General features: G+C 50.9%; 2 protein-coding genes across 5 annotated transcripts in view; both read right to left on the bottom strand.

The window, feature by feature from the left end:
- The window catches only part of NACC2 (NACC family member 2), a 51,962-nt gene extending 33,411 nt beyond the window's left edge, over positions 1-18,551 (bottom strand). The window contains exon 1 of one of the 2 annotated variants that reach the window (XM_085239136.1): positions 18,436-18,551. The gene's annotated coding sequence lies outside the window, so the exon portion shown is untranslated. Of the gene's footprint in view, positions 1-3,725; positions 3,918-18,435 lie in introns of those variants that run through there. The other variant, XM_085239137.1, reaches the window with a different exon arrangement.
- TMEM250 (transmembrane protein 250) lies at positions 16,078-19,572 on the bottom strand. 3 transcript variants are annotated; one of them, XM_085239141.1, is made up of 4 exons: positions 19,436-19,459; positions 18,436-18,549; positions 17,326-17,425; positions 16,078-16,774 (listed from the first exon to the last, which is right to left on the bottom strand). In XM_085239141.1, the coding sequence occupies exon 4, from the start codon at positions 16,640-16,642 to the stop codon at positions 16,223-16,225; it is 420 nt and encodes a 139-aa protein (XP_085095267.1). In that variant the 5' UTR covers positions 16,643-16,774; positions 17,326-17,425; positions 18,436-18,549; positions 19,436-19,459; the 3' UTR covers positions 16,078-16,222. The 3 variants fall into 3 exon arrangements, with proteins under 3 accessions (XP_085095267.1, XP_085095268.1, XP_003207893.1); XM_085239142.1 differs by lacking the exons at positions 17,326-17,425; positions 18,436-18,549 and having other exon boundaries at positions 19,436-19,572; XM_003207845.5 differs by lacking the exons at positions 17,326-17,425; positions 19,436-19,459 and having other exon boundaries at positions 18,436-18,555.
- Positions 19,573-19,976: the final 404 nt, after the last annotated feature.

Here is a 19,976-nt window from a genome sequence, read left to right as displayed (position 1 = left end):
CCTCAAGGATCATAAATCTCCAACCCCCTCGTCACAAGCAGGGCCACCAACCTCCCCATTTAATACTACAGCAGGCTGCCCAGGGCCCCATCCAATCTAGCCTTGAATACCTCCAGGAATGGACCCGAGGTGGGCAGCCCCTCAGCACTGAGCACACAGCCATGAGCTGCCCGCCCCACTGACCTGGAGCACCCTGACAGCACAGGAGCAGCACCCATAGCAAACCATTGCACGGGGAAGAACAGCCTGCCCCATGCTGCCCAGCACCGATCGCCGTCACTTAGAAGTTTAGAAATATATATATACATACACACATATATATATATTTTTTCTTCTGGAAAGTATTTCCATTCGTGCAGCCCCCGCATGCTGGTTTGGTGTTGGAGGGGAGTTAGTGGCTGCTGAAGCAGCAGCAGTGATTTCTCCCCCATCCACCCACCTACAGAAAAAAAAATGCGCTGAAATATTTGCCTCCATCCACGGGAAAGGAAACACAAAAACGTCCCGGAGATGCTTTTTTTTTTTTTTAATTAGTTTTTAAAGTCTGATTTGGGGAACCTCTAAAACACGCAGAGCAGGAGCACAGTGAGTGCTGGGAGCCCCGGGTGCCATTCTGCCCAGCCCAGCCCAGCGTCCCTCCATCTGTCCATCTGTCTGCCCGTCCGTCCCGCTGCCCTGAAGCCTCCACGTGGCGCAGGCAGTCCCGCAGGATGAGCATTATTACCTCTGTCCCCATTTAGGAGCAATCACATGACAAAAATGAGTGCAACACCGTGCAGCTGAGCGGTCCCAGGGGCTGCTTGGCCCTGCCCAGGACCGGGCCGTTCTAACAAGTTTTCCCTTCACAGCAGCATTTGTGGGTAGAAACACTGCACGATTTAAAGATTTTTCTTTTTTTTTATTTGTGTGGTTTGTTTTTTTTTTTTTTTTTTTTTTAATGTTCTGTTCTGCCTCCAAACATTTGCTTAAAAAACAAGTCGAACTTAAAAAAAAATCGCTAATGAATCACAGTTCCTAGCAAATGAGCAATTGCAGTTGACACAATGAATTATGCCTGAAGCAAGCTGGGAAGCATATTTTGCAAATGATCTCATCCACAGGCAAACCTGGCATGACACTTGATTTGCTAAAAAAGACACAAAGGCTGTCAAAATTCCTGTCACTTCACAAATAAAGTCAGGTAGAGAAAACCAGCAGCCTCACCCTCCTTAGCATGCTTAACCTATTTCTCAGTTTCTGCGCTGACTTGATTAAAAAAAGCCCTGCACGACACACACCCTATAGGTGTTTCCATCCCGAGGAGCAGCAGCTCAGCCCCGGTGGCAGTGAAGCTGTGGGTACAGGTGCTGGCAAAGCCGTGCTGGCTGCAGCAGGACGCAGCGCTCTGTGCCCATTTGGTGCTGTAGGGAACTCGCCGTACAGTTTAATTTCCTCCATGCTGAATGCTTGAATGAAATGAAAGAAAATGCAACTAGAACCAAAGAAATGTGGGAAGGAGGAGAGAAAAAAAAAAAAAAAAAAAAAAAAAAGCAATGACAGCACAGCTCTCTTTTCAGTTCTCTGCCCTTCAGCATCACCGGACCCATTCCTCCCAGCCCACTGCTACAAAGCTGCCCGGCTCACAAAACCTGGGCTAAATCCAAACGTGTGGCTGAAGCCTCATCCTAACCCCATTTTGTCAGGCCCGGGTATTTTTAAACACAGGCATTGTAGCAAGCAAAGCAGCAGCACGGTCACATCGCCGCTTCGCAGGGCTGTTTTGCTATGTTTATCCACAACCCAATGGTTCCACACAATCCTTTACAAAGCGTGCTCCTATCGCATCCGAGCGCCGTGCACCAATTTCAGTGCTATTATGTCAATAAAGGCAGCTTTCAAATAAAGTCTGTATCTGCAGCGCGCGCAGCCCCGCGCCGGCCCTCCCGAAGGCCTGGCAGGGAAATCTGACTTTATAATAAGGCGCTCTAAAATAAATATTTCCATTCCAGAACCAGAGGGTTTGTATCCTGACTCGGATGAGCACAGCCGGGTCCGGAGGTTTCTCTGCAGCAATTCCTCTGCAGTGCTGCAAACGGAGCGCCCATGGGGGAGCACAGGGCAGAGCCGGCCCTGCTGGGGTGCACTGGAACTCTGCAGGGTTCCAACATGTGAGGATTTTTCCTGCCAGGATCACTTTAAGCAGCCTATGCGAAGCTCAAGGAAACCCTTTCCAGGTTGTGGACCCAGTGGTGATTTTGGGGCAGCTGTGTTGGGCCATTCTGCAGCCCACCTGAATGCGAAGTGTGCGTTGTGCCACACTGCCTGCCCTTAACAGGATCACAGAATGGCCCGGGTTGGAGAGACCTCAAGGATCACGAATCTCCAACCCCCCCCCCCGCCACAGCAGGGCCAGCAACCTCCACATTTAATACCAGACCAGGCTGCCCAGGGCCCCATCCAACCTGGTCTTGAACCTTGACCTCCAGGGATGGGGCATCCACAGCCTCTCTGGGCGGCCTGTTCCAGCTCCTCAATGCCACATGCAGAGCACCTGGTTCTGCATTTACTGCAATCTGCTTTCTCTCCACCTAGCTGAAATATTTAGCAAGCGTTGGAAGTTTCCTTCCAGAGATTTCAGCCTGAGAAACCCCTTTAACATCCACATATCTCCACTTTACTCCCACAGAGCCTTAATTCTAAGACCTCTACAGGAGAATAAAGGAACGCACGGTGCCCAGAGCTGCCTTCAGTGGACGTTGGAAGGACATCCACTCTCAGAAGGAGGAGGTCAGGATCCCTCGTTATTTCATACGCGCTCCTTGCTGCAGATCAAACTGCTATTACCTGCAGTGCCCCAACCTTGAGGTTATGTATGTACTGTCCCATAAGTGACACACTTCCAGCTATTAGCAGCGCTCAGCTTACTGTCTTCCTTCCATCTGCAGGGACGGAGGGGTGGGGGTTCCTGCAGGAACCCCGGGGGCACACAGCTCTGAGAGCCCCCATGACACAGCCCTGCAATCCTAAGGAAGGTAGCAGGAATTCAGCTTTGTTTACTGCTTTCAGCTCCTACTACTGTTTAATATTTCAGCCGGGGAAGGTGCAGCAGTGTGCCAGCGCGTCAATAACGCAGGACACGAGGCAAACACTTGGCAGGCACGGAGCACATCAAGCCGCCCGCAATCTCACAAATGCCTCCTGAAAGGAGGAAACACACAAGTGAATATTCAAATTAATGACCCAGCACGTAATGGAGACTTCGCATTAAGTGATTCTGTACTTTGCCGCTAATACGTATGGGCGAGCCCGGCGCGGCGGAGCACACAATGTACCGCTGTCATTTTCTTTCCCTACAGCAGGGAAGATGTTTAGAGAAGTCCTTGACACAGCGAACGCACTTTAACTACCGCCCGCCGCAGATCGCCGCGCACCCCCGGCCCAGCACCGGGCACGGCTCCGGCTCGGACCCCCAGCCGGGGGGAGCCGCGTGTGCCCGCCGACCGCCCCCACCCCCTCCCCCTCGCCCCCTCCCTCCCCAGGCCTCCGGTACCGTATCCCGGCCGCAAGGATGGGGAGAGGACACCGGGGAGGAGACAGCGGAGGGGGAGGCATTGCCGAGGGGGCAGCGCGGGGCGGGGGAGCAGCCGGCTTAGCGCACGCCGCGTCCCGCAGAGTCCCCCGCAGCCCCGGTTCCGGCTCTCAGCCCCGGTTCCCACCCGCAGCCCCCCGGGCACAGCGGCGCCCACCTGCGGGGCTCCGGCCCCATGGACGCGCGGCGCGGCGCTGCTCGGCCTAGCGGCGGTGCCGGCTGTGGCGGCGGTCCCGGCGGCGGCAGCAGGAAGTGATTCCAGCGGCTCCTCACATGGACTTTCCCTGACCTCGCCCAGCAGCGCCGGGCGCCGCAGACAGGCGGCCCCACCGGGCCGGCCCCGCCGCGGGGGGGGAGGAGGAGGAGGAGGAGAAGGGGGAGGAAGAGGAGGAGAGGGGCGGGGGAGGAGGAGGGACCACGGGCGGCCCGGCTGGGGGGCAGCGGGCGGCGGGCGCGGGAGCGGTTGCGACCTCGGAGCGGGGCCGGGGGGCACTTCTGGGTGGGAGAGAGCGGCATTACCGCCCCGCCGCTACCAAGGGTCCGTTCGGAACATTGATGTAAAGGCAGAAACGGAAGGAGATAGATAGAAAAAAATAAAAATCACCGAGGGAGGTGGAAACGGTCAGACTCAAAGCACGCTGTGTCGGCGGCGCGGAGCTGCTATGCGGAATGCCGCTGCCATGCGGAACGCCGCGTGTAGGAAAGGACAGAACGCAGCGCAGCAGCTCCGGCTCACGGAGCTCCCGTCCCGAACCCGACCTTCGCCCAGCCCCAGCCCGCAGTGCTGCCTCGGCCCCCCAGAGGAGACCCCGCGGGGTTCGGAGCTGCGGGAAGGGCGCCGCGTCCCCCCCGGTCCTCTGCACCATTCCCCCGCCGTCAGAAACCTGTGGAGCATCACACACAAAAGCGGCATTACCCGATGCGGCACATGGGGAGGAGGGCGAATTTTCGTTCCAAATGTTACTCCCCAGCCTAAAAAGCCTCGTTTTGCTTTCTCGTGTCTCTAAGCCCCAAATATTAAGATCGGTGAACCTATTTGCACGATCAAAGCGAGCAGCGTTAGCCCCGTGTCTTATAAATAAATTTCAAAGGGATAACAAAAGCCCCTTGAAAGTATGAGCGTCTTTCTGTCTGCTTTGCATGCAGGATTGTGTCAGAACTTCTTTGGATCTGGAAGTTTCTCTCCTCTCACGCATTCATCATTTTGAGGCTGCCTTAAAAACTGCAGAAAAATGTCCCCATATCTTAAAAACCAGCATTGGATGCTCAGAGCTGCTCAAGGCTGAGGAATTTCATTAGCACTCGACACTTTAAAAAACAGTGTCAGGTCAGGACAAACACATTTCCTCTGCTGCAAAAGATAAAATCTCCTTTTTTTTCTTTTTTGAAGTGATGTATGAGAAATATGTCCCAAACTGCATTTGGACATAAAGCAATTCTGCTCTTATGAAGATGTTGACACCCCCTGCTCCTCTCCCTGCGTCTCGCTGACTGTCAGCCCTCCTGTGCCTCCTCCATGCTCCAGCATGTTCCATCGTGTTCCAGCATGTTCCACATGTTCCATGGGTGCAGTGGGGCTGCAGGAGCCGTCAGCCATGGGATGTGTGCAGGGCATCCCATTGGAAGCAAGGTGTTCTCACCCACAGCCCGGAGAGCACCCTGCTCCCCTCAGCCACGGATTTTTAAATCATGATCTGTGATGGAGAAAGGAACATTTCTGAAGCACCATTTGATGGTTTGCTATAGCTGCAGGGCCTGAGAAAACATGTTTATTTACTACTGTGCTGAATTTAATGCAAAAGATTGGTTCGGAGAGCAGAGGAGACAAAATAGGCAGCATTTTCCATAATGTCTGCAAAGTGATTTCAGGCTGACAAAAATGTTTTCTTTCTTTCTCTTCCCTGAGCTTCTTTTTTTTTTTTTTTTTTTTTTAATCAAGCACTTCAAATTGAAGAACGGCTTGAGGGCTGAAAAAATCACTTGATAAAACACCCAGCACTTCCATTCGTGCAGGAGATGTGCTAAGTGAGAGCAAAGCAGCAGAGGCAGAACTGCAGGGCATGGCAGGACCACACCAGGAGCCACAGACTGCATGCCACTGAACCACACTCCTCAGGCACGGTGAGGTAACATCACACCCATTCTCTGAACAAACCAGGGAAGGTGGATGCACTTCATGGACACGTGGCTTCCTGGCAAACCCCACAAGGAAATGATCCACCGATGTGTCCGGTCCTCATCCCTCGCTGCAGGGCCATCTCTGCGCAGTGGAGCTGTGCCAGCTCAGGAAGGGACCCTGGAAGTAATGCGCAAGTTTGGAATTCTGCAGGAGAGCTGCTTTGTTAGACCTTCAGAAGGTTCTGAGAGCAGAAATGCTGCCTTGTTCAGACACCTTGTTGCAGCTGGAACACACATTTTGTTTGGAGGCAGAAGCGTGCGCCAATACACAGAACCAGTTCTTGTGTTGTGCTGTGAACTGCGATGCAGGCTGGAAAGGAGAGAAAATCACCTGGTGCCAGGAACCTTCCCTGCATGGCACACTTAGCTGACACTCCAGCATAACTGGTGCTCATATGAGAGGAGAGGGCACAACATCTGTATTACAGCCATACAGAGTCCATTGGCATTAACACACCATCAACAAGCTGCAAAGCAAAATGCATCTCAAACCCTCATTGACACGTTCTATTCATTCATGGCAGAGTGATGTGCCTGACAGGAGAGCCGGGGTTTGCTCCGAAGGCATCAGCACAGCCAGCACAGGGTGTCCTCCAACACTGCCCTGCATGGGGACAGCCCTCGTGCAACAGCCAGCCGAGGTGGCACAACCAGATTGCAATAGCTGCTGACTTCTCTAAGCACAGCTGCTTACATCAGGCAGGCAGGCTCAGCACAGGCAGCTCACTGTGACACACGGTTGGCACCGTGAGAGCGGCGCTTCTTATGACTACAGCCAAGCTCATTGTCTTACGTGAAGATGATTGGGAATAAGTTAAAACAAACAGAAATGGGAGTGTCTCCAAGGGGTTTGCATTGTCCTCGCTGAGCTGGTAGAAGGTCGCATGTAAAAAGGCTTTGCTGATTTGTAAATACAGAAATCCTTGAGCTCCCATCAGGAGAATTGCTCCAGAAGCGCCCGGTGCTGCTTCTCTCCTTTCTGGGCCTCTGGAGAGAGGAGGGGACGACAGTAACAAAAATAATGCAGCATTGGCCTTTTTAAATAGGCACCCCTTCTGTAATGGTTCGGTGACTGCCGAGCGGAGCCAGGAGGCGTTTTCCCTTTGGTTAACTCCCATCCCAGGAGCCGATGCCTGCTGTGCTGCCTTCCTGGGCCCTGTGCTGGAAGGAAGCCCCGCAGCTCCGGCTGCTGCATACAGGCTGCAGGCACCTCTCCCAGGAGCAGCATTAAAATAAATTTTTCAGAAAAAGATCTCCTTTCATCTTGAAGATGCAAAGTGTTGGTGGATAGACACTTCTTCTTGTAAATGATCCTGATGGTTAATTGCTTTGACTGCTCAGAAATTGTGTTTAATTTGACTTGGCACCATCCGCAGGATTAAAATACCTTTGCTTTCAGATACTCCTTCTGCACACAGAAACCCAGCTGCTCGACTTTCCCTGAGCTGAGTGGAAGGATGCAGCCCTCAGCCTGCTGCCCAGCCCCAGTCTGCTGAGCCCGCCAACACCCTGAGCCCCAGCAGCAGCTCTCCTCCGTCCCAGCACTCACCACTGCTATAAGAGGTCTTTACAATCCCTTCTCTGGAGTGCTAGAGCTACCTTAGAAAATACACTTAGCTACAATCAACCCAACTTCTCTCCAGGATAAATGTTCCGGGCCATTTGTTCTGCAGAGCTGATAGAGGGCTTTAGAATGGCAGCTAAGGCACAAAGCAGATCGCAGAGATGACCTCTCCTACCATCCAGGTGCATTGCACACAAAAGATTTCCAAAACGACTGCTGCTGAAGCCAAGCCAAAGCTCTTGCTATTTTCCACACAAACAGTGTGATCTTATCATGGGAGCCACGTCAGGGCCCACACATTGGCACAGATCCTTCACTGTTGTTGGGAAAATCTCAATCTGAGGAATTGCAGAGTAATAATGATAACTCCCAAAGTGCGTTGTTGCTTTCTCAGCACGGAGCCCAACCCAAGCACAGTCAGCACTCAATGCATAGGGCAACCTAAGCGATGCCACCACAGGGCTGCCTGGGCAATGCTATAAGCAGTGAGAAAGCTCAACCAGCCTGAGATCTATGGGAAAGCAGACTTCAGCCTATCCATTTTCAAGAAGATTTCCCACAATAGCTTTGAGAGCTTTTGTTTCCCATTGTCAGAAGACTAATTTCTGACAAGGTCCTCATTAGCAGCTCGGCAGCGACGCGACATCTCACTCATCCATCGCCGCAGCCCAGAGCTCCTTGGGGTGCTGGCAGGACAGGCTCACCACAGCCCCCCAAAGGAATCAGAGAGAGAGCTTTAGCACAGAAAGCATGGAAAAACCCTACCGTGATTTACCCACACCCAGTTCAATAAACATTAGATCTGGTGGCATTTGTTGTTTTTTTTCATCGCATGCTCGATTACAGCTTCAGTTATTGCTCAAATGACATCACTCCTGGCACAGGGATTGATTGATTTTTTAATGAATATTCATATGGCATTTCAGCCAGGAGTAGGCATTAATATTCCAAGAAAGAAGAATGAAACGTACATCCTAATTTAATGAATGATTGTAAATATGTATCTGATGGATAATGTGACGATAAACATTTAAAAAGGCATCCATAGTCACCTCTGGGCCTTCCTTGGGAACAAAGGATGCAGGCAGGGCAAGCAGGGTGAAGCCAAGGTCTGACTGGGCAACTCCATGGGGACGCTTTCAGCCCTGGGGTTCTGCACCCGTGTCTTCAATGACTGAGCCATGGACTTATTGCTATTATGTTATATACATGGACAACACTTCCTGACCGAGGGTGGTGCTGGGGCTGCAACTGATGGGAGCGAGCTGCTGCCTCCAAAGCTCTCCAGTGAGAAAGCAAGAGTCAAAGAATGAAGAAAGCAGGGAACTCTGTGTCCCCGTGTCCCCATGTCACAGCTCCTCTGCAGAGCCCTGTCGTGTTCGAGACGCCTCACCATGTCATGAGCCGCAGACAGCGGTCCCCACACATACATATATTTGTCAGACACTCTTCGGTTGTGTCCCTGCTCCGAGCGCTGATGCTTTGTGAAGGCAACAGTTGTAGTGCTCAGAGACACGCAGCAAGCTCAGCTCACACTGGTCCCAGCCCAGCAAAGCGCTACGGCACAGGCTTGGCACATGGCTGCCCAGAGCCCACGGCCATGCATTTAATTTAAATACACATCTGGTCCCGTGGGGATGGCACACACCTAAAGCATCTCCTGGAAGAGAGGCTTAAATCAGGGCATCGCCATCAAAGTCGCCGAGGTGACAGGCATGAAGGCTATTTATACCCGGCGGCTCTCTGTTGTGCAAGGCGGAGAACAGCCCCTTCTGCTGACACAGCACAAACGCCTCATCCCCACGTGAGATGGAAAAAAGCAATACCCGAAATTCGCTGCAACCTTTCCAGCACTGCAGCTACATCTGTGCTGAAATCCCCCCCGGATTGAGGAGGAGGAGCCGGGACCCCAGTGGTGGTGCTGAACTTGTTTTTTCTCCCCTCTCCAATCAAACCAACCACTTGCTATTCCTCTCAGTAGCTGGCAGGGAGGAAAGGTACCTTTGCAGGCCAGCTCTGCAGAATGTGACTAAGAGAGCAGCCAAGGAAAATGGCTCAGTTCTCCCCAGCTCTCTGGATTGCAGCCCTGCAGCCAGGGCCCTTGTTTGCACATCACAACGCGTGGGACTGAGTTTGCCGATAAAAATATATACAAAGTTATGCTTGGTATGGAACAAGCAGGCAGTAGCTGCTGAAGACTTCACAACATCCTGCTGCTGGCTCGCCTCCAAAATACCAAAACAAAACAAAATTCAGTTGGCATCTCAGCAGATTGAAGCAAGTTTTCTTTTTGCAGCAACTGCTGAACAAACGTTTCGGTGCTGTGCCACCTCCCCCGCCCCTGCCTTCTCCCCCGAATCATGTGCTGGGAGGATGCAGAAGATGCTCAAGGTCGCGGGCGGCAGCGCTGAGCTCTCTGCTGCCAGCCCTCAGAGGGCCCCACGGACCCACAACACCGGGATCCTAAGAGCTCGGCCCAGGGATGTGGATCAGCATGTGAGCCCTTGCGCTCAGCTTTCACACACAACAAGCAACCCCCTCCTCCTGCTGCTACCCCAAACCTGCCGCTCAAAGCCAGGCTGGGAAAATCCTGCAGCAGCGGCTGGAAATGAGGGACTCGAGGATTTGACCTCATATTTCTTGTGCCACACGCTGCCTCAAGTCGGTGTACATCTTCTCAAGTCGGTGTACATCCTCGGTACAAGCGCGCATTGCAATTTGACCTTAAGGGCATCGCTTTCAAATGTTTTATTTATTTCCCTAAGAGTTTTGTTGGAGAAGAACACAAAGTGAAATTCTGACCTTGCTGGAAGCACTGCTTCCAGCAGAACCAGTGTTTATCCAGAGCCGTAATCAGGTTACAGGTTCAGCTCCTAGCTGATGCTCCACGCTTTAGAGGAAGGCACCACAAACCCTATAGCTCTTTTGTCCATGCCCAGCGTTCCCAAAGAAGGAAAAAAGCAGCGTCTGTCCCTCCCTGCCCTCCCTGAGAAGCAGTTACGAGCCTTGAGGCGTGAAATTTGTGCCCTCATTGTAGCACATTGCTAACAAGTTGTTACCGATCATAAAAATTATCCTGCTTTCTCAAAACCAAGCGCTGCATTCATCCCTTTCTGAAGGCATTCACAACGTGTGAATATAGGCATCATTTAAACAATCTCTGTGGAAACAGAGCCCTGCTATTGCAGAGCGATGCACAGCCCTGCTTTGGGACAACCCCACATCAGGGGTGCAGTGCTGAGTGTGGCTGGCTGTGCTCAGCCCTGGGCAGCAGCCCCCCAGCGCTGCCATGGCTGCTCTGCAGCCTTCACAGACTTCACACTCTCTTAGTACAGTGTCTTAACCAGTACATTGAATGCTCTCAGCGAAATGCTGCCTTCTTCTGTTTATTTGTCACAATTGATGCTCTGGTGAACAGTAAATGGGAAACGTGTTGGCAAATCGGTGCTACCAGCTTGGTTTGTTAGGAAGGGCTGCAGCACAGGAGAACAGCCGGACCCTCAGTCCTAGAAGCTCAGCGAGCTCCCCGAATCCTGAAGACACGTGAGTCTCCCCTAAGCTGCACCTAGCTTAAGTTAGGAATTTCCATGGGTTTTGCTAAGGTCTCACCTCTACAGTGGTGCCAGTGTGACCATGCAGGCTGCTCCCCTCGCCCCGACACGTTGCACAACGCCACGCTCTGTGCCCGCCTCCAGCCAGCTTCGCACAGAGGACAAGGAAGTAACAGTGCCTGTGTTGCACACAACTGTAAGCAAACACATTTCCAAGAAACTATTAGGCAGCTTTCATCTGAAGTTTACACGAAAAAAAAGAAGAAAAAAAAAAGAGAAGAAAAGAAAACCTTGGAAGAATTTTTCTTGGCGTGGAGCATTGTATGAAATTTGGATTTCAAGTGAAATGCTTCCAGGCAGGGACAGAACTGAGCTCTGTGCCCCGGGCCCTACCAACACCCGGGATGTGACCGAGTGCTGCTCCTTCCCCCGAGCTCCTTCCTGCAGAGAACACGCACGAGTGGGTCCAGGGCTGCAGCAAAGCAATGGCAGCTTTCCTGATATGCAACACTGCAATTTATGCTGTAAACCGTTGCTCAGTTTTGGAGGCAAAAGGAGACAAAAGTCCTCTGGAAAAAAAAAATATATATCTTTGCCCATCTAAATTCTCCCCATTACTGAGCAAATGGTTTGCAAGAGCAAATTTATTCCTCCGCGTCTCCGGTGCTCTTTTTTGTTTGAAACAGCCCCAAACAGATTGTGATTTTCTCTAACGGATTCACCATCTGGGAGATTTTTCATGCAGCTCCGTTCCTCAGGGGGAGCAAGTTACTCAGAGGGGAATTCCCAGCGGAGAGCAGGATGCAGAGGGATGGGTGGTTCATTTAATTAGCATGCATAATCCCGACGTCCTTACTCAGGCAGAACTCTCAGCAGGGCCAAGGGGAGGCTGATTTCGTTTTCACAGAGGAACCAGCTAAGGACTTGGGTATTTGTCTCTCGGTCTTACACACGGCGTTTTCCACGTGAGGGAACGTCGGCCCTTGCAGGCGTTGGGGGCTGATTGACTGCAGCCCCCACAGCTCCGTCCCACAGCACTGCAGTCTCCTGCAGCGCGATGGGGGATGTGGGGAAGAGGCCCTGAGGACCCTCAGCTCAGAGCAGCGCCTCAGCACAGCATGAGAACTGCCCAGCATCTTAAACCAAACGCTTTTCACCGACTCATTAGTGGACAGAACTTTGCTTTGAAGTGACATTTTCTGGGCACGATGAGTGCTTTGAAGCAGGAAGACAAAATTAGCGCAGAGAGTTGGCAGGTGAAGAAATGAGAGGGTTTTTTTTTTTTCTTTCTTTTTTTTTTCCCCAGGCAGCAGAGCTGTCCAGGAGCTATGGAAACCTTGTTTGGCTAAATACAATCACGGAAAGTTAACAAGGCTTCATATTTTCCAGCAACTCTTCCCCAGAACAGCGTGCTATCTGCGTGTGCTAGAGCCTCCAGAACAGACAAAGCATTCCTGGAAGTAAACGTGCCACGCTGCTCTCTGTGCCTGGTAATAGATGCTGTCTCCTACACCCCCAGAGGGAAAGAAACAACACTAGCAACTAATGAGAGCCCTGGGAGGAATCACAGCGAGCTGTTAGCTGGGCAAGGCCTTAAGGCAAAAGCTCAGTGCCTTTTTGAGAGAGGACCCAGGCTGCCCCCACATCAGAATGATAGCAGCATCACAGGACTGAATTGCTGCTTTTTCTTCATAAACAAATCGATGCATCAAGATGTTATAAAAAAGATACGTTTAGTGTGGGTGGCATGTTTCATAGAGGATTTAGCAGCACCCCAAACACCAGCTGTTGGCAAGTTCTGAAGAGTTAACAAGGTGAAACTGCAGCACTTCAATGGGCTGACAGGTCAGGCCACCTTGCCACTGCAAACCACTCTCAGCCCACACAGTGCAGATGGACAGCTGGCACCTGGTGGCTCTGGTGGGCAGGGGTGCCCAGGGGGCTGCAAAGGGGCAGGGCAGAGCTGGCACGTGTCTGGGGACACGCTCCCCCAAATCCGTGTTTCTAGCTTTTTCCTCATTACTCTTAACCCCATTTTTAGCAACACTTAAAGTCCAAACGTGGCAAGAAAATAAACAAACCCAATCACATGAAAGGGAACAAACTAGCTGCTCTCATTGTCCAGGATGGAATCAGTGTGAAGGAATGCCAAAAGGAATATTTCAGAAGATTTTAAAGTTACAGCCAGACAGCAAGACAGGAAGACGACGTACTTCAGAGCTGGATCTACCCCTTCCAGCATCGACTTTTGGAAAGAGCAAAAAAATTCCCAAACATAAAGGTTCCCAATGGGGCACAGTTTGCAGGTCCCCACTTCACAGGATGTTTCTGGCAAGTGACAGTATTGGCCACTTGTTGGGCTCTTGAAAAACAAAAAGCCCACCTCCTGCCCCTGTTTTCTTATTTGTTGTATTCCAGCAAGTTGTTCTGCCCCCCTTATTAAAAATGCCAAGTTTATCAGTCAAAAGAAACGGGGAAAATAAAAAAAAAATTAAAAAAAAAATGATACTCCATAGCAACCACCCAGCGTTGCCAGCAGCCACATCTCTGAGTGCTGCTTACTGTTACTTGCACGTGCTTAGCACTCCTGCCCTGCTGCAGTTTGTGCTGGTAAGCAACTCACAGAATCGCAACTGCTTCAGAAAATATATTTTGGCAACATAGTCCTAAAAGCTTTAAAAAAAAAAAAAAAAAAAACAACCTTCAAAAACACCAAATTTAAATTCTGAATCATTACCAAGATCTTACTTATTCTGCGATCTCCTGGGGATGCTGTGAGGTTTAATTAGCTCTAGTTGGAAAATGCTCTGAAGAAGTGCAGTAAAGGTGCCAAATGCTGCTCCACTCACAGAGATCTAAAATGTTCAAATTATTGCATCGTAAAACAAATCATTTGAAAATTAATTCCTCTTCCTTGCCAGCACGACTTCAAAGGGACCTCATTTCCCCCACCAGGCCAGGAGCATCAACTGCCCGAGCACTGCTTGGTGTCTGACCGCTGCTAACAGCCAAGACTGAGAGTATTTCCAACTTCACATTGCCTCCGAGGTCTCCTCAATTATTTAATCTTCAAGTTGTATATTTCTGTGGGCAATTGCACTCGCGATTTGGGGCAATCTGACTAGACATTAAGCTGTGCTGGTAGAGGAAGAATGGGGAATCCTCTGCCTTCTAAGCAGCCTATCCCCAGGCTCTCCTGGCGAACATCCGGAGAGTTGGCAAACACTGCTTTGTGGTGAGTTGATGAGGATGCCTACTTTTTCCTTGGTGTGTACTGTAGAAACCGAACGCAGAGGGCAGATGGGCAGGCTGCACAACAAAGCACTGAGGTGCAACACAGCCTGTTGGTTGGACACTGCTGCAGGAGCAGCCAGCAGCCAGAAGGGGCTGGGTGGGGAGCACTGCAGCACAAATCCCCCTTTCACCCATTCAAAGTAGAACAAGGTCCTACCACCACACCTTCAGCCTGTGTCTGTGCTGCTCCATCTACAAAGTGCTCAGGACGGCTGGCACCAGGGGGCTGCTGGGTGCCTCTTAGCACACAGCAGGCTGTTTGCTGGCAGATCCAACTCACGTTTCCTGCAGAAATTCTCCAGCATAAAGTTGCACAGTCCACACAACCTGAGCTGTAGCACCCCAGCAGAGAGCTGTACTGGGCTGGGAATTACTGGGAACTGCCCCTACCTGCAGGCAGGCTGCAGCTGGGACCTGCAGGATATCAAGGCCCTGTGGACTCCCAGAACAGAGCTCTGGGGAGCTCCACAGTTACGAGAAAAAACTTCCAGAACCTGCAGTTTGTGGCATACATCATACCAAGCCTTTCTTGCAGAAACAGCCTTTGGTTCCCACAAGGCTAATCTAAAGTCCACAACCACCATTGTCCATTATTTATTCAGCTCTATGTGTCCAGTTTGCATTATATTACATCATTATTGTAAGGGTTGATAATGAGATAATTTCTGGTTTTGCTTTAGCTTCAGACAGAAGCTTTCCTATTTTGCATCTGTAAAGCTACAAATCAGAGTACGTGAGCAAAAGGCTTCAATATGCACACAAATACTCACAGGCTGAAGCACTAAGTGTTCTTTCCTCTGTGCTCACTGATTTTCCTCTCAATCCACTCGCATCTCAAACTAAAGACAATCAGGGAATGGCCACATATTTCCAGTCTTGCTTATTTCATTGCAATTGACTCTAGTGATTTCAGGGCAGAAAGGGAAAAAGATGAAAATAAAACTTAGGCCAAAATCTGGTCTGCTTAACTGCCTGCAAAGGAACAATCCAAGATCTCGGATCAGGACCAGCAAAACCAAGCTTAGTGCTTAATTCTCTTCTTCAGCTGTGAGGAAAGTTGTCCAGTGACACCACTCACACTGCAGCAAAGATAGGAGTGAGAGCTCTCTGTAACTGTGGGGAGCAACCACTGCCCCTTCAGACTGTGCCCTCAAACTCTCCCAGGTCAGACAGCCTCCTCTCATTGCTGTCTGTAAGACAGAAGTGCTTCCATGAGAAAACTGGAACTAATCAATTCAGGGAAGAGCAGGACCAAACACCAACATCTAAACCATTGCAATGGGTTTCCATAATCACTGCAAAATGATAACAATTTTGCTATGACTGGGAATTTCAAGAGTACATGACACTGAACACTGCTCCCATCACTCCAATGGATTTGTTCTACTGGGGTAGGGCTCAATTACTTGGCATTAATTGCCTGAAAAGGACAAAACCATTCAAAGCTATATAATCACATTAAAGTGAACAACATGATGCAAGTGGGTTGAACGCAAGCCCTGCATTAATCTAAAAAATAATATTAAGAAAAAAAAGACAACAAAACCAAAAGCACAACAGTCTGTTGAATTTGGCCCCATATTCTTAGTTGGGAATACGCAAAATGCAAACTACAGAGAGAAAGGATAGCACTGATCTGGTAGAATACATATTACATGCCTGGGATATGAAGGAACGTTTTCAGAAAAAGGGTAAAGACTTTTCTCAGAGTGTAGGGCACAAGATTTTCTAGATTCTGTGCTCCAGAAAATGCACTGCCTTTTCCATGCCCACAGGAATACAGGAACAGCAGCAAGGCAGGCTCCTATGGACTAAAAGAAATTGATATTAACTTGCACTACGCAAAGAATGAACACCCAATCAAGTGTTGCACTTTGATCATCAAGATGGCACCTTAACCCTTACAAAAAAAATAATACAAATTCCAGAGACAAGTACATTAATTTATCAATAAGAAGTAGCACTGATAAATAAATTAATTTATATAAAAAAAAAGAAAAGGGGATATTGACAAATTCAGGGGTGGAAGAAAAGTCACCTTCTTAGCCCACATGCGCTTGTTTTTATTTACATATCCACAAATACCATGAAGCACCATCCCAGCCCCCCCACTAGCAGCATGGTCACATGAATTCCATAGATGAGCAGTTCATTCATGAGGCTGAAGTCCACTCGCCTTCGCCCCAGTAAGAGGAGGATGATGGAGAGTTTGTACTGGAAACGCAGAAAGATCCGGATGCCAAGGTACTGAAGGCAAAACAAGATAGAGAGTGCCACCCAGAGGATGGAGGTAAACAGGCTGCAGCTGAAGTACAGCAGGAAACGAATGAATCCGTACATCCATCGGGATTTGAGATAGATGTCAAAATTGTTGTACTTGGTACGCACCAAGTGCGTGGTCCGCACCGGGCCACAGGCTGAGTGCAGGCAGGTCGTGTGGGGGCCGTGGAACGAACGGACCCGGCGGGGGATGGGGATTACAGGCATCAGGCACCCCACCGGTCACCGAGTCCCAGTGCAGGACTTACAGGGCACATATCAAATGTCATCCATTAACATGAACAGCTCCAGCAGCCTGGGAACGCTAATTGTTTGCTGAGTTGCCAGGATGGAAGAGACCTGCAGGAAGGCAGAGAAGGAAGACACGTTTAAGCAGCCCCAGCAGGAGGACACGCAGCAGGGCAGGCGCTCCCCAGCTTGGCAGTCTGATACAACTCTGCCTACAGTTTTACCCAGGCCAACGTGCAGAAATACAATCGTTTCCACCATCACCAAGTCAGATCCCCAAAAGCAACGCAATGAGTAGCATCCAAGCAGCAGCACAAGTTACAACTTGTTTTACAGTGCTAGTAAAGGAAAGAGGAAAGCTTCATTCAGGGATTTTGAGGGCTAATTCACAGGCCTTTCTTAATCAAACAGCAGCCCCCCAACAGTCCATCCATGCAAAAGGTCATATTAATGCACGTGTTTGGATCTTTGCAGTTGTTTTGCCTTTACAAAGAGCTCTCCAAATGCTTTTTCAAGTGAATTTTACAGCCCAGGCACAGCGCTGATCACAGATCTCTGCTCATGTTAGAACCTGGCAAAGCTTCACCAAGTAAACTGAAAATAATGGAAGGTCTCCCAAGAACAATGAAGCAATCATGTTTTTCACACTCCACAGGATGTACCTCCCCCTGCTTAGATGAGCCCTGTGGTCTCCCTGTCATTGCATCCAATGGCAAGGCAGCATTTCAAAGATAGCAAACAGTTTATTTCTCCTTTGGTGACCTGCAGAGATAAATATCTCAATCTTGTGGAGTGTTTAGGATTTATAATCTCAACATCCTTCACACACTTCTGTTATCAGAGTGATGAGCAGCAGCCCATTAGCTGCTCTCTGCTTCACCCCAGGCTCACGGTGTGCCAAATTCCGGGAATTATGAAATAACAATACATGCATCAGATCATGCTAGAAAACAACAGGAACTTCCCAGCCTCCTCACATGCCCAGGCATTCAGATTCTTGTTGAACATGAGATCCTACGATTGTTAAAATTAAAATCAGAGTAACTTAGAAGTTACTTTAGTAATTTTTACTGGCCACAGGTTCCAATTCCTTTCTCTTTGTTACAGAAATCTGTTGGCTCTATATGAATTGCACTGATAAAGAGGAAAGTGAGTCAATGTATGAATAAAGAATTTTGGAAATTGAGGTCTGTTCTCAAACATCAAAGATATTCTTGTAGTTTTAAGTGCCTCTCTGCCATAATTTCCTGCCTGTAAAAAGGAAACGCTAAATAGCTCAGAAGTGTGTTAGAAGTGTGTTACAAGAAGGTATTTTGCAAGGCACATGAAGTGGATAGATACTAATCTGACACTGCTTCAGAAAACAACAGGTTTTTTGTGCCTGGAGCATGAACCGAACAGCACAAACACAAGAAAAGCTTTCAGTGAAACCACACCTGTGTAACAGAGAACAAACCTCACTTGCATAAGCAACAGTTTGCTCTGGGGCTAACAGCACACCGACTCCATGTCTGGTTTCTGTTTTAAAAGAGGAGTTTTGGTTATCTCTGATAAAACCTTCAACAGGTGAATCTAGGAGACCTCAAACAGCTCAGCTGCAGCAACTCAGGCCTTCTGAACAGCAGCAGCTCACTCTCATTTACCGTGCCCACCGCATAAACAAACAAATCAGGTTGTCAGATTGGTGTCCTCAGATAAACACCAAATACCAACACTATCGCAGCCAAAAGCAGAGGAATGTTGCACAAACAAGAAACTTTCAGAAACATTACATTGTAAATGATGCTGTCATCCACTCAGCAGAAGCTCGGAAGTTCGCTGCCGTTTCTGGGTGCCACTTAATTCTTGTAACAAGAGAGTGAAGTTCTCCTGTGACACCTGGCCTCCTAGGAAGAGTAAAAGAAATTGCTAAGGTGCTTCAGAGACTCACAACATTCTACACATGAATTGATCTAAAAGATAAAAGGAGAGATTAGTTTTCAGCGTGCTCATTTTGACTGTTAGGAAGTTCAGAACTACAAGGCTTCTCCCCAGACATGTTTAAACCCATTAAGATTTTAAGAAGGCTCACATGCTCAGTAATTTACGCAGCACAGCTCACTGATACATGCTGAAAGAATCACCTAATGGTATGCAGAGCCAGAAGCACAGACAGGGATGGGAGAATTAGGGCAGAATTACAGGTAATGAGCTCTGGTCTGTCACTTCCTTTGTCACAGAAGCTGCTCTGGTATAAAACAACACAGTGCTCACACACTGTCAGCATACAGAAGCAGAATACATAGAAGCAGGCCCAATCTACGTGGAAGCGACACATCCAAGCAGCTCGGCACCCATCTCCCGGGCCTGCTGGAAGGCACAGCACTGCGAGGCCGGGCGCGCGGCTACCTCGGCCCCAGCCGTTCCGCCGTCACCCCGACAACGCGGGATGCCGAAGCGCCGCCGCCCGGTGGGCTTCAGCTTCAGCCCGCCTCCCTCCGAGGGCTCCCAGCAAGGTGAGGGCCAATGACAAATAAAGGTGAGCGCCGACCGAGGAGCGCCAGAAGGAGGAGAAACCCAAACTCCTCCTCCATCGCACCCAGCCCGCACCGCTCGGGAAGGGGCCGCGCTCCGGGCCGCGGGCCGCCGCCCGGGCCTCCCTCGGCCCCCGGGCCCGGCCTCAGAGCGCGGCGAGGCCCCGGCGGACGGGAGCGGCCACAGCGGCGGAGCGAGGCCCGGAGCGAGGCCCTGCCCGCCGCCTCCCCCCACCCCGGGGCGCCGCCCCGCGCTCACCGTCCTGCCCATGGTCTTTCGCCGGGCGGCGGCCGCCGAGGCCTGGCTTCCCGGGCCCGGGCTGAAGGAAGGCCCGGGCCTACGGGCGGGCGCCGCACCGCGCATGTGCAGGGAGCGGCGGCGCTCCGGTTCCGGCCGGTGGCGGTGGCGACGGCGGCGGGAAGGGAGCGGCCGGGGCGGCGCGCGGCGATGGCGTCATCACACCGCGCCACGGCCGCCGGAAGCGGGAGGGCGCCGCGTCGCCCGGGCAACGTGTGTGGGGGGAGGGGGGGGCGGCTTCAAGGCGCGGGGCGGCACCGCCGGCCTCGGGGCGGGGAGAGCGCGGCGGGTTTGGCTGCCCGTGTCGGTACGGAGCTGCAGGCCCTGTTCTGCCGTCCGTGGAGCCGCTCGGAGGCGGCGGGCCCGCGTTGCTGAGCGAGGCGAAGTGACAAAAGCCGCTCCTGAAGGTGAATCCGGCCTTCAGCGCTCAGCGGGCGGTGCTCCGCAGGGCGGCTCGCCCCGGAGCCGCTCGCATATCGCGGCTCACCCGGCTCTGGGCCGA

Source organism: Meleagris gallopavo, chromosome 19, assembly GCF_905368555.1.
Source record: "Meleagris gallopavo chromosome 19, MGAL_WU_HG_1.1, whole genome shotgun sequence".
Taxonomy (NCBI): domain Eukaryota; kingdom Metazoa; phylum Chordata; class Aves; order Galliformes; family Phasianidae; genus Meleagris; species Meleagris gallopavo.
This window is presented reverse-complemented; position numbering and strand designations above follow the sequence as displayed.

Coding starts and splice junctions, on each gene's coding strand:
- TMEM250 (XM_085239142.1), bottom strand. CDS start 16,642: ATGCCTGTAATCCCCATCCCCCGCCGGGTCCGTTCGTTCCACGGCCCC.